Source organism: Rattus norvegicus, chromosome X, assembly GCF_036323735.1.
Source record: "Rattus norvegicus strain BN/NHsdMcwi chromosome X, GRCr8, whole genome shotgun sequence".
Classification (NCBI taxonomy): Eukaryota; Metazoa; Chordata; class Mammalia; order Rodentia; family Muridae; genus Rattus; species Rattus norvegicus.
Window position 1 is genome coordinate 38,108,245 of NC_086039.1, and position 17,020 is coordinate 38,125,264.

The 17,020-nt window shown below is 42.0% G+C and overlaps 1 protein-coding gene across 12 annotated transcripts in view; it reads right to left on the reverse strand.

Moving 5' to 3' along the window:
* The window catches only part of Adgrg2 (adhesion G protein-coupled receptor G2), a 125,220-nt gene that overhangs the window by 2,178 nt on the left and 106,022 nt on the right, over positions 1 to 17,020 (reverse strand). For 11 of the 12 annotated variants that reach the window (XM_063279828.1, XM_039099514.2, XM_039099517.2 and 8 more), the window contains 11 exons: positions 16,090 to 16,246; positions 14,795 to 14,938; positions 14,084 to 14,206; positions 13,385 to 13,430; positions 13,175 to 13,278; positions 12,257 to 12,378; positions 10,606 to 10,874; positions 8,690 to 8,789; positions 7,495 to 7,778; positions 5,030 to 5,131; positions 2,975 to 3,127 (listed from right to left, as the gene is read on the reverse strand). In XM_063279828.1, the coding sequence (XP_063135898.1) occupies positions 2,975 to 3,127; positions 5,030 to 5,131; positions 7,495 to 7,778; positions 8,690 to 8,789; positions 10,606 to 10,874; positions 12,257 to 12,378; positions 13,175 to 13,278; positions 13,385 to 13,430; positions 14,084 to 14,206; positions 14,795 to 14,938; positions 16,090 to 16,246 (1,604 nt within the window). The remainder of the gene's footprint in view (positions 1 to 2,974; positions 3,128 to 5,029; positions 5,132 to 7,494; positions 7,779 to 8,689; positions 8,790 to 10,605; positions 10,875 to 12,256; positions 12,379 to 13,174; positions 13,279 to 13,384; positions 13,431 to 14,083; positions 14,207 to 14,794; positions 14,939 to 16,089; positions 16,247 to 17,020) is intronic. The other variant, XM_039099518.2, reaches the window with a different exon arrangement.

A 17,020-nucleotide genomic window follows, 5' to 3' on the forward strand; every position in this document is an offset into this window, starting at 1 on the left:
ACCATTTCTATATCTGTCTTCTTACAATCCCAATAGCACGGTCTCCCATGAGGAAGCCATTGATTCCAAACTAAGAGTTCAGCTAGGGGACAGCAGGGCATTCAGTGGTACCTGTGATTTAGACCTAGACCTCCCTACCATTAGCAGCCTCAGAAAGTCAGGACACAGCATCTATTAGCTTTTAACTACTTAGCATCACCTTTTTGATCATTATAGCATTGAAAGGCCAGGTGCGAAGCTGAATAATAAGCCTATTTTCATGATATGATAATGATGATGAAAACAACACTGGACACATCATATTCTCACTTACAGTTAATGCTAAGGGACAGGTGCTATTTATGATCCCATTTCACAGATGTTAAGACAAAGGGAGAAATTAAATGCTCTGTCTGAACTTCTATAGCTCAAACGTGATGGATGGAACACTTGAGGTTGCTTCCAAAGTGTTAGCTTGTAGCCCTGTGTAGTAAATTTTAATGGCTGTAAGGCAGCTAAGACCTGAAATATGTGTCACATTTATGCAAAAGAGTCAGTGGATGTGGCTAATACAGCTCCATCTGTGCCACAGCTCAAATAGAGTGTATGACTGTCTGAGGCAGCTGTTCTGACTGAGGCGCTTTGGTTTGAGGACATTTTGGTTGTAGGAACAATTTGTCCCAGTATAATAAAGCACTCAGCTGCCAATTTCTTTTTTGAAATTCCCAATGCCATTCCTCATCTGGGGTGAGGGCTGACAAGTCAGAGATGTTCATCTGACAAGCACATTATCATTTTTTGAAACATTTAGCCATTCTGTTGACTGCAAAGTGCCCCCTACTTACTGTCAGATATCAAAACTAGCTGTGTCAAAAAGCAGTGCCAAAATGGACCTGCTTCTACAAAATGATTCCCCGAAGACTGAGCGCATTTTGGTAGTGCTAGGCAGGTGAAGCATTGCCTCCAAGCCTTTTTCAGAACATGGAAAACTTTAGTTATGGATTAAGAGCCCCCCACCCTGCGCGCGCGCGCGCACACACACACACACACACACACACACACACACACACACACACACACAGGAACACACGATCTGAATGATCCAGCTCAATCCTTTAATCACATGCCTTTCAACTTGCTCTCTCACTCTTAGTAACCAGCTTTCATCTCCTTGTCTTTATTCCAGGGACCTACAATGAGTCATCCCTCATATGTCAAGTTGGCATAGTGCCCAGAACTTTAATCTTGGTATTGACAATGAGGATATAAGGCCACATGGTAGCAACTTCTTTTTTAAATGTTAATTAATTAATGTTTTCATTTTATGTGCATTGGTGTTTTGCCCGAATGTGTATGTGTGTAAGAGGATGTCAGATCTTGGGGTTACAGACGGTTACGAGCAGCTACATGGGTGCTGGGATTTGATTCAAGTTCCTCTGGAAGGACAGTTAGCACTCTTGACCACTGAACCACATCTCCAGCACCAGGCAGCAGTTTCTTCTCTTTTACAGCAGTGGTTCTCAAAGAAGAAGAAGAAGAATGTCCCCATAGAGGCATTATCTAGGGGCATTTTTGCTTGCTGCAACTCAGGGCAGGACACTGCTGGTTCTACTTGGTAGAGAGGCTAAGGATGCTATAGAACCTCTTGCAATTCTCTAAAAAGTGTTATTTAGTCCCATATGTCACCTGTGCCTGAGATTGAAAGGTCTGGATGTCAAGGAATCCTGTTGTATTTTCTTTGTGTGAAATTTAATATGAGGTATGTATGTAGTATGTGTACATGCTAATGCTAGCATGTATAGAAGCTCATGTGAGTGCACGAATGCACATGTAATGTCCTGTGCATGCATGTGGAAGCCTGAGGTTGATGGAGGGTGTCTTCCTGGATTACTGTCCACTCTCTATGTTGAAGCAGGGTTCCCCACTGAATCTGGAGCTTGTCATTTCTGTTGCTCTGGCTAGCTGTTTCCCATCTCCATCTGCCCCTTGTGTGCTAGGATTACAGCAGGCTCACCACACCCATCAAGCTCTTAAGTGTGTTCCACAGATCTTATGCAACACCCACTGAACCATCTCTCGAGCCAACCCCCAATTGTATGATTTAAAATAAAACTATCAGAAGCCCTCATCTTTATGAGACTAAAAAACTATTTGGTTGAGACATGAACCTTCTCACAAACTGATCTGAATTACTAATGGGAAGAACTAATACCTTAAAACAATGGATAAAGGCCAACTGTTCTTTGGAAGGAGAAATGTACTGGCACATCACAAGTTTTTTTTTTTTTAAATAAAATGCGAAAAGGTATATTAAGAAGCAGAAGAAGGTAAGAGTAAGAAAAGCTTTATGAGTAACATCAGCCCAGTCTTGGAGAGAAAGGAAATGTAGTGAAGTTTTAGCTAGAAATTCTAGACTTAATGAGTAAAAGAAGCACAGCTGCAGTCATCTGCTCATGTGTGAGTGACACAGCGGCCAATATTCTCACAACCCATTTTCCAGCATTTGCTACATTCATGTAGACTTGGGTGCTGTCACAAGGCAGCCACATTGTGGGAAAGGATTAACAAACATGAAAAGAGAAAAACAAGAAGGTTTTAAAGTGCTAACAATCGACATGGATAGTAGATATGATTTTTCCAAAAATCATATTGCTTGGTAATTTGGGTACTGCTCTTGCAGAAATAGTGCAGTACTGAAACCTTTGGGCAAGATTTAAATTAGGATTAGAACATAAGTAAACTTTTTTTTTCTTTTTTAGGTTATGGTCAATTCCCGGGATGGAAAACTCAATCTCTTTTAAAAAGTCATTCTGTTATTTGCTCTAAAATAAATAAATTTGGATTTATAAATATGATCTGGCTATTACTGAAAACTCTATTTTGATTTACTAGTCATAGGTGTGATCTTCCAGTTTGCTCTGCCAAAAGAGCTACCTTGAAAAAAAATAAATAAACACTGGCTTGAAAAACACCATATGGAGACAAACATACATACCATTCCCGCTTGCGTGCACTGAGCAATCACTATTCACTAGGAGTGTAGTGGAGTTAGTGGAGTTACAGCTTGACTGTAAGGAATTTGAAGAGCTGGATACTCCTTGATTTACAGTCTGCTTCTTTAAACCATTAGTAGCAGTTTTACTCCAGTCTACAGCAGAATAAGCATTACAGAAAAACAGGGCAGTATGTTGAAGCTCAAATGCAAGAGACAGGTCACAGTGTAACAAGTTCTAGCAATTGAATTCTCACTTCAAGATCTTGTAGAGAACACATTTTACAAGCTGTCATTATAAAGGGCACCTTCACCTCCACTGTGTATTTACCTTGCAAATAACTACCTCATTAAGAAGAACTGGTGTCCTCCTGGAACTAAGGGTTGAGTTTACTGGATTGTCTAGAAATAGCCACTGATTTAGGAAGCATCCCAGAGCCTCTCCCTCTGCCCTCACAAGAACATGTCACCTCTGCTATGGTAATTGTTCTTGAATCCATACAAATAACTGATCTCTGCACAGTGCCATTTTCTAAACACAGACCGCAGTACCTATCAGGTACTGAAAGGTTGTAGTCATGCGGAAGGAAGCTAGCTTTTCAAACAGGACTTTATTGTTGTCGTCGTTTTTAAAGAGAAAGAAACAAGAAATGAGCTCGTTGCTCGGCTAGCCAACCTGGAATATGAGAAAAGAACTTCAAAATAACCAAATGCATGCCAAAGCTTCTATACAACGTCTGACCCACTAACAAATAAAGCCACTGACAACCTGGACCTGTGGAGAAAGGGGTGAGTCAAGCCTTAAAATGTTATGAAGGAAAATATTAAAAATTACTTTTGGGAAATGAAAACCATGCACTCAATGGGAAATAAACACTAAAAATGTCAGTGTCGCTTCATTGAAGAAGCAGCCAGTCAACTAACTCTCTTGCTCACAAAATTTCCTGGTAGCAAGTATTCTCTACCTCTCTCTCCTTCTCTCCCTCTCTCCCTCTCTCTCCCTCTCCCTCTCTCCCTCTCTTCCTCTCTCTCCCCCTCTCCCTCTCTCCCTCTCTTCCTCTCTCTCCCCCTCTTCCTCTCTCTCCCCCTCTCCCTCTTCCTCTCTCTCTCCCTCTCTTCCTCCCTCTCTCCCTCTCTCCCTCTCCCTCTCTCTCCCCTCTCCCTCTCTCCCCCTCTCCCTCTCTCCCTCTCTCCCTCTCTCCCCCTCTCCCTCTCTCCCTCTCCCCCTCTTCCCCTCTCTCCCTCTCCCCCTCTCTCCCTCTCTCTCCCTCTCCCCCTCTCTCCCTCTCTCCTCTCCCCCTCTTCCCCTCTTCCCCTCTCTCCCTCTCTCCCCCTCTCCCTCTCTCCCTCTCTCTCCCTCTCCCTCTCTTCCCCTCTTCCCCTCTCTCCCTCTCCCCCTCTCCCTCTCTCCCTCTCTCCCTCTCTCCCTCTCCCTCTCTCTCCCTCTCCCTCTCTCCCCCTCTTCCCCTCTCTCCCCCTCTCCCCCCTCCCTCTCCCTCTCTCCCTCTCTCCCTCTCTCCCTCTCTCCCTCTCTCCCTCTCTCCCTCTCTTCCTCTCTCCCCCTCTCCCCCTCTCCCTCTCTCTCCCTCTCTCCCTCTCTACCTCTCTCTCCCTCTCCCTCTCTCCCTCTCTCCCTCTCTCTCCCTCCCCCTCTCCCTCTCTCCCTCTCTCCCCCTCTCCCCCTCTTCCCCTCTCTCCCTCTCTCTCCCTCTCTCCCTCTCTCTCCCTCTCCCTCTCTCCCTCTCCCTCTCTCTCCCTCTCCCTCTCTCCCTCTCTCCCTCTCCCTCTCTCCCTCTCTTCCTCTCTCTCCCTCCCCCTCTCCCTCTCTCCCTCTCTACCTCTCTCCCCCTCTCCCTCTCCCTCTCTCCCCCTCTCCCTCTCTCCCCCTCTCCCCCTCCCCCTCCCTCCCTCCCCCCCGGAATGGTGACTAGCATTGTCTGTTGTGCATGCTGCGTCCCCCCACTTTCCAGATCTGACAACTCCTTGGCTTCCATCTTAATGTACACATTTATTTTCCTGTGATTTAAGAGAAGAAGAAAAATGAAAGCAAATCTTTACCAGAGTTTTCAGCCAGTCGTAATTTTCCACAACAAAGATACCGCCTCCACTGTTTTCTGACATTCTCTTTTGCTGCACAGTAAAAGATGAATATGAAAAAGCCTAAAGGGAGAGGAAAAAATCCAAACCATTATACAGTGAATTCCACATAAAACCTGAGTCTTGGGGATTGATCTTGCACAAAAGAAGACATCTTTGTCTGTTATGAACAAAGTGAAAGTTTATAAGTTGAATTTAATATCTAAAATCCAAAGCTTTAAACTAAGCTCTTTGTAAGATAGGGTGCTAAGTGCATTTCCACAGCTAAATTCACCATCTTTTGTCCCAGGCCTTGATCTCATTCTTCCCTGTTCAGGTAGCAAAAGCCATCTACTCAGTCCTAGCTGAGACCTCAGCTCCCACCTCTCAGATCTTCTGGTTTTGCAATCTCATTCCACATTTTGTTCAATGTAAGCTTCTCCAGAGTCTTGGGTACCTCTTTCCTATGTCAGGTTACTTGCTTGCGTCCTTTGGGCCTTCTGCTCTGATCATCACGTCTGCAGAGTGTTTGGATTTATATATCTACCATCTTCCTGCCTCTCTTCAAGGCCCAAGGGTGTTACAGCAGGGAAATCGAGCTACAGATGTGAACAGGCCTTTGGAGTTACTTCCTGCCTACCACTGTCTCCAGAGATCCTTATGCAGCACTGTCACTGATAAGACCCCAAGCTTTTGTTAGTGAATATTTGTGGACCATATGGATGAATTCTGAATACACCACCCCCTACCCCACAACAAGGCTTACTTATCTTCATTTGAAAACACCAGATTTATTTCTCATGGGGTATATATAAGGAGGCCTCAAGGGTGTGTGGACATGGCATACCTTTGCTCAGTGCCACCCTGGGAGACTCCCTTGGTTGCATGAAGGAAGAAACCACATGCATGAGCAAGGGATGGATGGGTATATGCACCAGAACCAAAGGCCCATCTATAGGCCTTAGCTCCCTTTAACAGAAGCAGCAATTATGTTCTACTAAGATATTCTTTGGAAATCTAATAATTATGTTCTAGGCATTTATGTTCTAGTAAGATATTCTTTGGAAATTGAGAAAAAAAGGCACATAGCTTGCATGTTAATGATTATTATGAATTTGCATAGCATGGGTTTTTTTCCTCTTAAAGTGTCTACTACTTTTAGTATCCAAGTATTAGGGTATAAAACCTTTCTCGAGCCAAAGTTTGTGGCACATACCTATATAATCCTAGGACTGGATTAGCAGAGATCACTGTGTATCTGAGGCCAATCTGGTAAATGCCATGCTAGCCAGGGATGTACACATTCATGTGGGATACACTCTGCCTGAAAAGCACCTCCTCAACAAAATGCAAAAAAAAAAACCCCAAAAAACAAATACTTTTGTTTTCTATTTAATACCACATAGCATAACACCTGGATAAAACAATTTAGGGACTGGTATGTTGTAGATAAAAAATACCAGCCATATATACATATGTAGGTGTGTGTGTGTGTGTGTGTGTGTGTGTGTGTGTGTGTGTGCGCGTGTGTGTGTGTTTTCAAATAAAATAAGAACCTATGGCCAAGTTAGGTATTAGATTTACACATTTCTGGGAGGGATTTCATTGAAAACCAGCAAAATTATCTATTTCCTGATGGAACCGCAGGAGGGCAGTAAGGGTGCCAAAAGCACCATGACAACAAGCAGAGAAGAATATAATGGAAAGGAGTTGGAAGAAGGGGAAGCCAAGGGACAATTCTTTATTGTTTCTGTAATGTAAACCTATTAGCCTGCTGGGCTTTTAATGCCAAAGCACTTCCATTAAAAATTAACAGCCGACAAGACTTTCCTAACATTGCTCCCAAAGGAGCCCTTCCAAAGACTCTAACTGCTAGGGTCCCAAAATAAGAGTAGCTGGGTTTTATGTTATGAGAAGCTCAGAAATCAAGGAGCCCCTCCGTGCCTGTCCCAGGCATGCTCGTGGCACCTTGGTAACCTCTAGGGATTAGCCCATGGCCAAGATCACTCCCACTTGGGTTTGTTGATTATCTTCCTATTATCATTTAATGTTCCTAAATCAAAACTACAAGCCTAAGCCCAAGGTCCAAGTGGTGAACTCTCACAGCGACATGGGATCTGGGTTTTTCCAGCATGCAGGTTCTGCTTTCACGAATTAGGTTAAAAAATAAAAAGGCAGCAAGAAAAGGCTGAGTAATTGGCAGGTTCTCTCAATATAGTTTCTCCAAGGAGATGAAGATAGATAAAAGGAAAAATCACTCTTGCTCAAAATTAGTAAAATGCCTTTCTTTTAAGGACCTTAAAGCTCCTATTGTCAGCAATAAATTGGTTGAGAAAGGAGTGCACCTTCAGCCACTAAAGAGGGCACTTTGCAGGCACTTTCTTAGTAGTGATAGCTTTATTTTCCAGTGGGCTCTTTGGATTCATATTGAATGTTGTGGCACTTACCTTGTAAGGTGTTAAAGATGGCAAAGAGATACATGAAGGTGAGATTAACTGGTCCCCAGGCAAAGAAGGCAAAGCCCCAAGTAATTCCCAGTAAAAATGTGAGGCCAGCAATACTCCGGAGGTCTTGAATACTAGTTTTGCGCTGCGCTCCCAGTTGCTTCTTCTTTTTAATTCGACAGAGCTGAACCAAGACCACAATGAACATGCTGACGTTCAGTAGAAATATCACACAGAAATATCCCACAACCGTGATATAGAACACCACACTGCTGTTGATCCAGCAACTGGATGGGGAAGGAGTGAGGAAGAAAGGATTATCATGGTGAGAATGTGCTTGCTCCAAGTGATGAACTGAATCTGTAATGTTTTGATGAAAACGTTCTTTACCCCTTCAAGTAAAAAAGAAAAAAAAAAGATAGATAAACCGCTTTTCTCCACAGTCATTTATATCTCTGGGGAACAGAATCTAGGAGTTTATATTAGGACACTTGTTAATTGAGAATATTTTTGAAGCTGGAGAGCTAGTTCAGTGGTTAAGAGCAAGTGATGCTTTTCTAGAGAACCCAAGCTCCAGTTCATAATTACTTGTTACTTCAGCTCTCAGAGATCTGATACCCTGTTCTGGCCTCCACAGAAACACACCTGTGTCACACATATATACACAGAAATAAAATAAAATTTTAAAAATAGTATTTTTGGTGTTTCCAGACAGTTTCTCTGTGTAGCCTTGGCTATCCTGGAACTCATTCTGTAGACCTCGAACTCAGAGAGATCTGCCTTACTCTGTCTCTTGAGTGCTGGGATTAGAGTGTGCCACCACCACCTGGCTTAAAACCATTTTTTAAAACATTCAGCCCTTCACCTCTGTAAATTACAGTTATCCAGAACTGTATGTATTTATTAATATAATGTCATGAACATTTTATTTTTGTCTGTGGTTAAGAGTCTTAATAAATTTCACTTTAATTTGTATACTTCTTCAGAATAATTCCTCCTAATTTGTTACTTGATAGTAGCGTGGTATTTTTAACTAGCTAATCTCATTACACATGATGATGACAGCTCCTGTTAAAAAGGATTTAAAATTGTATTAGGATGATAGATGTAGCTCCACAGACTGATTAGATCCTCCATTTTCTTGAGGAATTTAATTTCCTAGCTCCCTGGGCATTCCCTAAGATGAATTTGTACTCACAAGTCATCTGGTGTGCCATTGGGGAATTTCCCATAAGATCCAATCCCATAATTATCTGGGGATATAGTCAGGACGATGGATACAACCACAGCTGGTATCCCTGGAACATGGGAAACATCGGTCACACAGTTCTGACAAAAAGGGGGTAGAAAAACACCTGGAGATCACTGTACTTTCCCTCTGGTGGCATGGCAGAGACTAATTAGTCACTAAATCAGTTTCTATTCATTTTTGGGCACATGGATGAATGCTTCTACCATCACTAGCAGCCAGAACGAAATTCTGGCCAGTAGGCTATAAGCACAACTGATTTGTTCCACTGTGGTCCTCCTCTCCCTTAGAAACTAACTGCAAAGTCCTTCATTCTCTTTCCCCTGAATCCCAGAGCAAACTTGGAAGCTCCATCTTGAGGACGAGTCTCCATCTACTGCGGTTCATAAAGAACCATAGAGATGCCTTCCTTCCCTTCAGCTGGGACAAAGACCAGGGGGAAATGGTGCGCTGAGATCCAGCTTATATCCTAGAGCAGCTAGCACCACCATGAACTCACTCATTTCTGCACTGTAAACCTAAGAGTAAGCAACTCCCAGAGAATCTTTCATTATAAAACTACAATTCCTCCTAATGATAAATGGAAAAACCTGGCTTCACTGACTCTCGGCTGGTAACTGCTATGATATTGGCTTTCTCAGGGGCCCATTTGTATTTCTGCTAAAAAGAGTGACAACAAAAAAGGGCTCCTGACAGTTTAAAATGCTTTTTGGCTAGGAGAAGGTGCCTCGAAGAAGTCCATGCCACATTCACCAACCCTGTGCTGCCACCCCACACTGCACCCAGACTAGTCAGTTAGCATCACTGCTCTGGTAAATAAAACAACAACAGGGGGGAGGGAAAGGGAGCAAAAAAAAAACACAACAATGATGATGATGATGATGATGATGACGACGACTATGACAAGAAGTCCTTTTAGAGATCGACCCAGGTGCCTGAAACATTCCAATGCATTCTTTATTTTAATTCATTTGTACCTCTAATGATACTGACATGATGGTTTCCTAATGAGACATTTTGTAAAGAATAGGATACTGGAGGCTGAAGTTGTAGATCATTGTGCTTACCTAGCAAGTTCACTGCCCTGGGTTAGGTCCTTAGGGTCAAAGACATACGGAAGTGGAGAAAACTGTCCCTGACAAGGATACCTGGAATTTCAGCTTTCTCTAAAAAACAACTCCTGCCCAAATGCCTGGGGCTCTAACTTTCTTTTGGGGACAAATGAGAGAAAGTGTGTGTTTTGTTATTTTTCATAAAGATGCAATGACAGATAGGCAGGCAAGTAAGAAAAAGCTTATAGTCCTATTGTGCAGAAGGGACTGTACTGATTGAAGAAGAGGGAATTGGGGAGTGTTGATGGTTGTAATCCTGTGAAAAGGATATCCATAAAGAATGAAAAAGCTAGGCCGGGCTGTTTTCTAGCTTTGAAAAATGAGGGTATGCTACACCATGACTTAGAGCCAGGGTCTTTGCCTGGGCGCTGCTGACAACTGCCTTGCTAGCCTGATTGGCTGGTCATCAGTGGAATGTGAAACTACAAAAAAATTGGGCAGTACATACTTGTGGATTATCTAGAGGACTCTTAGGAGGAAGAGGTACCAACTTACTCCTTTTCATTGAAGAGACCAAAACCAAGCTTATTGGTAAGCCACCAAGAACCATGAGTGGAAAGGAGAATGTAGTGTTTTGGAAATGATCTGGTTGCTGACTCAACGAGATTCTTCTGGAGACAGCACAGCCTGTGTGGAGTCCTAAGCTCCTTTAGAGAGTTGCCAAGTGAGATCCAAGTCTCTACATGGTTGAACATGTCAGAATACTGGGGGAAGGGAGGAATCTAGGTAACACTTAAGTAATTTTATACATACCCCAGCCAACAATGCAGAATTTAAGGATGTACTTTCGGATGTAAGTATTAAAAACCTTAACCAGTGCTAGGTACATATGAAATGCTTCTAAGCCCATCCATGTGAATGATACCAAGAGAAAATAGTGAAGAAATACAGCCACGGAGATGCAGAAACCTCGGGCATTATACAGTGCAATCCAGGAGTCTAAGAGGAAGACCAGGTTGAGCAGAAGCAGGGCAGCACACAGTTGAATGAGGATTTTGGAAGGGTAATCCCTCCGGATCTTTCTAAAATGAAAGGACAAAATCCAGTTAGCATGATAGCCTGCCAAACTTTGTATAAGAATATTCCTCAGCTGTCTCAGAGTTTTAAGTGAATTATTCATTAGCATATGCTGATATGCATAGATTTCCTCTCAGAGTGGGTGAGTGTACAGGGGATATTAAAACCAACAACCACGGGAAAAAAGTCTAAATTGTGAGAATTAAGATTGATCGTCCACTTAAAAAATAAAAACCTAGAATCACCTAGGAGATAAGCCTCTGGACATGGCTGTGAGGATGGGAGTACATTAACTAAGGTGGGAAGATCTACTTTGAATTATTCCATGAGTTGGGCCTTAGACTAAATAAAAAGGAGAAAGTAGTCTGAGTACCCCACGTTCGATACTCTCAGTTCCTGCTGCTGTGACATCCCTACATCCCTGCCATGATGGACAGAACCTTCAAACTATGAGCCAAGATAAACCTTTCCTTCCATATGTTGTCTCTGTCAGGTGTTCAACAGCAGCAAACAGAGAAGCAACTAAGGAGACAATCGTACAGAAAAAGTGTCTCAAATTCTGTAGGCTGTATGACACCCAGACTGTAGACACACAGTTTTACACAGTACGTAATTGACACCAAGGAGGAGCCACCTCATTTCTCCTGAACAAATTCTAGAAGTACTGCTTATTCTTCTCACATGATAGGCTGCTATGTTCAGCTCTGTAAATATATGGTCAGATTCCCATATTCACCTTATGCTATTACTTCAATTGAGATCATGGAAAGAAGAGTTTAAATTATTGCTAAAGGTAATGTCACAGGGAAGTGCAGCTAATTTATCTGCTAGGATTGCCACCTAAAAATAGTAAGAGGAACCCTTCCGGTGAGCCAAGAAGGAGGTGATGTCATTTAAAGTGTCATTCTTTGCTTTCACTTACACAGTCACACTCTGAATCTTTTTTCAGTTCAGTTTTACACTCATCTTCTTCATTCCTATACCAGTTAACGTAATAGTTAGTCTTTCACCTGTGCGTGTGTCAGTGTTATTTATAAACTTAGTTTATGAATCTTTTTTTCACTGTGCATGGGTGCTATGATCCCTTTCAAACTGTAACCTCTTGGATCTCAGTCACTGTCCCTTTTTTCTTCCACCAACTGCTGCTGATGTACCAGGTACCCATTTGGGGTGCAAAGATAATCATGGCACAGTCCCTAGTGAGCTCAACTAGTAGAAGGCAGAAGCATATAAAGCCAAACCTCTCATAACATTTCCTACCCAGACATTCTATCAGGTAGGTATAAAGGACAGGGCAGGCTGAAGAAAGGGCTTTTAAATAAAACATCGTGGTGCTGAACATGAGAGCTGCAGCTTATAAACCAAATTTCCAGTTGTAGATACTCACTCAAAGGCTATATAGGTTACAAGAGTAACTGACAGAAAAATTGATGAAAGCCCACAGCCAATATACGTGATAAATGTCAGAGCCATCATTTGACTTGGTGGTAAGGATGTCCGAGATAGATCCTGGGAAATAAAATATTGCTTTCAGTGATCAAACAATTTTAAATACATAAGAATCACTACTGTGTTTGTTGAATATGCATCAATAGTTTCACAGTCTGTTCAACCAACCTATAAGATAGGCACCATCACTGTCATCAGGTAAAAATAAGGAGTTCCAGTAACCTGCCTGAGATCCTAGCTAGGAAGTGGAGGAAGCAGAATTCGAATGCAGGTCTGCCTGACTGCAGAGCTCATATACTTGATCACTGCATCCTAGTGCACTGGGGAAGCCCTGGATTAGGAACCTGAAGACTGATGTTTGGCTCCTGACTCTTGCATTTCTTAGTCCTATGACCATGAACAATGACCACGAGACTTAATTTGCAATAAAATGACCTGTGTTAAAGGAATGCTGGGAAGATTAAATGAGATCATTTAAGGATTGGGGTGTGGCTAAGGTGGTAGAGCACTTCCTTAACATGCACAAAATAATAATAATAATAATAATAATAATAATAATAATAATTTATGTCAGAGTGTTTAATAAACATTTTAAGTGCTTCAAAAGGCAGATAATTTGTGTTGCCCATTCTAATAGGAATTCCTTGATATTTAAATGAGGAAAATGCAAATGTGAAGAAATACTTGTATTCTGCATTCAAATATTGGTTATTAAAAGAGTGGTTTCTTTGGTGTATAACTATGCCTCAATATTATTATGTTTTCTGCTAGTCATCAAGTAGAGTAGATATTCCAATATGATGTCCTGCTATCCCTCCGACCCAGAATCTAAAGCCACTGAGTATGGGTATGTTACCAATAGGATGCCAAAACTTGTAAGGTGGCTACAGGTACAGATAGTTTCGTTCATCCTCTTCTCTTTGACGGAACAGCCATCAGATGACCAACCTCCTCTGCCACCTGTTGGCATCAAGAGCAGAATCTGTCCCATCAGCAAGGCACAGTGACTTACCAACTTTCCCACTCCCTCACTCAGACCTTGAAAGGATTTAAAATTGGAACCTACCATTTCTGTTCAAGTCCCAGAAAACACATTTGACAGTTAAGTCATCCTGTAGCAGAAAGATAAGTCATAGCTAGTTAATTTACTGAACTGAAAAGCAATTGAAAAAATCAGTGGTATTTTTAATTTCATAATCTTATGCTTGAGTTTTAGACACTTATTTTATGTGATTCTTAAGAGGCAAATGAGCCCCATATGGGTCAGTGCTTCTTAAAATACCAATTATGCATTGATATCACCTTAGGGACTTGTTTAAAAAATCTACATACACTCCACTTTGTAGTAGAACACTTGCCTAGATGGTGAGGGCATGAGTTCAATTCCCAGCCCCCGGGGCAGGGAATACATTCTGCTTAGTAGGTCTGGAGAGGGACCTGAGCCTTTGCAAATATAGTCAACTCTCAGGTGACACTGATGTTGCAAGTCTGAAGAACACACTCTGAGGAAGTGAGGTTGTAGTTGAAACTCCCTATGAGATGAGGTGTGTGGAAGGGAGAGTCAAATCTGCAGTCACAGCTCTTCCACAGTGGCTATGAACTTGCTTTTGCATTGGTCTGCCTCAAAAGCTACAAGGTCAATGATGAAATGATTCAGCAGATCAAGATTCTGTAGAGTAACAAGTAATTTGTGGCCTTACACATATCGCCTATCAGAGCCATGCCATTTGGCCCAGTCTGTAGGAGCAGACAGGTACCTCCTCACCTGACTTGGGTTGATGTGCTTCAGTGCAACTGTCACGTTTCTTGTCAAGTTCTTGATGGTCATGTTTGTGACACTTGATGATATGACATAGCTTATCAGAGAGAGGTTCTCCAGGGAGGGGTCCTAGCACCACAAAGAAGCAGCAAGACAAAAATAGCAATGAAATATGATGAGGATGATTTACAGCTAGAAGGACACTGAGAACTATTTGTCTTTACATTGTTTACAATGTAGGTCAGAAATTGGGACATAGTAAAGTAACTTTTCCAGAAGTAAGACTTATTCTAAGTACTAAGTTGAAGTGTACAGCTGGCACAATAGGACCTCATGAATTTTTAAAGGGGGTCATGACATGAATCATTTAAATCTTCTCTTGTTGAGCAAGCTACTGACTCTCCCTGTGTCTCCATTACCTAATCTGTAAAATGGAGTAACAGTAGGTTCCTTCCTCCCAGGATAGGGATTAGAGTCAACACTTGTGAATTCTTAGGGCAGAACTTAGCCTTTGTGAGTACTATGAATGTGTTGGTAACTGCTAGTTATCATCAGGAGTAGTAGGATATGGATTAAAAAAAACAAACCAAAAAACATGGTTTCCGCACTACTCCATTTGATTTGTGGCAGGCTTAAGAATACATGATGATTAAAGCAGAATTTAGTCACCCACCTCCAAACCAAATCCAAAGCAAAACCAGGAAGTAGCAACATTACCTGAAATAGGGCAGGTGTTTCAAAGAAATTGAACTGAACCCTCGAAGCCAATTCTACCTCACTAGCTGGCAAATTACTCATCAGCGATGAGGGTAGAGTAATGGCGCCAATACTATTCTTAGGAGCCTGGGCTTCCAGAGACACCTGGAGATGAAGTAAAAGATTGTAAATGTGTCTGAGTTGATACAGTGAGGTAAACAAAACACAGCTCAACGTGGAGGGGCCTGAAGGGCCTTGATCCAGATTGCTCTAGAAAACAGCTCTGCCTCTATGTCTCTGGTTGGTTGAAGCCCCCAAGCAGAAAAGGAAACGTTTTAAGGACACATAGAAACGGTCAAAGAGTACGATCCTTGCAGGCTCTAGGAGACTAGAGCAGTTCACACACCAAGTCAGTAAGCAAGTGCTAGGGCCGTCATCATGAGAGTCTGTGCAGTGTGCTTATACAATGAAGACCGCAAAAAGCAAGACTTTGTTTGGCTTCAGCGTTTCCAGCCCCTAGTCCCTCTAAAGTATTCGTGCTCAACCTGTTGGCCTTGACCCCTTTCGGGGTTGCATTTCAGATATATTGCACATCAGATGTTTATATTTACAATCCACAATAGTAGCTAAATTACAGTTACAAAGTAGCAATGAAATTTTATAGTTGGGGGCACTACAAGATGAGGAATTGTATTAGAAGGTGGCAGCAATAGGAAGGTTGCAAAGCACTGCTAAAGGGTGGATAGAAAGCACTAGAAGCAGAACTGATTTTCAGCATTATTATACACATAGCGTAGTTATAAAAATTTAAAATGTTGACATTCATCTCCATGCCCAGGTCCCCCAACTGCTTACATGAAGATACCATTCCCTGTCATATACCAAACACACACGCACGCACACACACACACACACACACACACACTTTCCCCGATCCAGTTACTAAATGGCCACAAGAATCTCATATAGTCAAATTATATATTTTTCTGAATGCTGGGGGTTGTTGAATGCAGGGCCTCAGGCACACAAAACAAGCCCTATACCACGGACTCCCATCTCAGCTCCTAAAATCAATGTCATTTTTTTATTCTGTGGTGTTTCACTGGCTGCTCTGTATACCAGGCTAGCCTTGAACTCAGAGTTCCATCTGCCATCACCTCCTGAGTGCTAGATTTAAAGGAGTCAGATATTAAATCTTGTGAATAGTAAATATCACTCCTGATAATCAACAGTAATTGCCTCCATCAGGAAGCACAGCAGGGGCTCCAATCATGCTCAAGCAAATGTTGTTTCTATAAGAGATTAGATTGTTGTACCTGGAGATTTGCTGGGTCTTGGGCTGCAAAGGTTGTTGTATTGAAATTACTGGCATTCACTCTGATCACAGCAAGAGCCAAAGAAGGAGAAGTTAGACTGATAGTTGTAGATGAAAAATTCAGCTGTAAGCCAATGGCATCTACCACTTTTAGCAACCTGTAAAGACAGTTGGCAGTTTAAATTTAATTCTCTTGCTCTCTCTCCCCAATTCTAATATAGAATATCAATTGAATGTCATTATGAGTCTAGTCCTTGGGGCAAATACTTGGCTATCCGTAGTCACATGAGCAAGTATCTTTAACATTCAAGAGGATCCTCCTAGCATCCTGGAATATATATTATTTAGGTAAGTTGCCAGGTGTTAGTTAATCATTGTTGAAAGTGCAGGAGGGCACTCCTGTTCTAGACTCCAGCATGTTTATTTCAAGTGTTCTCCAAAATGTAATTTAAAGTACCCTTTCCTGGGATATGCTCACTCTCTAATGCTGTAACAAGAAAAAAAGTAAAAGCGTATAGCTAAGGGTATTAAGAACATCATGTCCTTGAGAAGAACTCAAAGGTGAACTATTACTATTGCTTGTCCCACGATATAAAAAAAAATGCCTATAGAAAGAACTGGAGGCTGGAAGTTCATCTATGGAGATGACAAAAAAGACCCTCTTCCCGGACTACTTCAACTAAGAAATCTAGTTGGCTGCCTCAGTTGGTTTCTGCTAGGTGTTTGTTTATAAGCCCCTGATTTGAAAATGTCACCTTTTGCTTGCTTTCTTAATTAGGCTACTCCAGTCAGTTGTCTCTGCTGGACATCCTCTTCTCTCCATCTGCTACTCAACACTTATTCTTACTTTTTCCATTTACATCCTTAATTAAGACTCATTCATCCCAAACAGAAAGCTCAGGTAACACATCTCTGAAGCACACAGAACACAC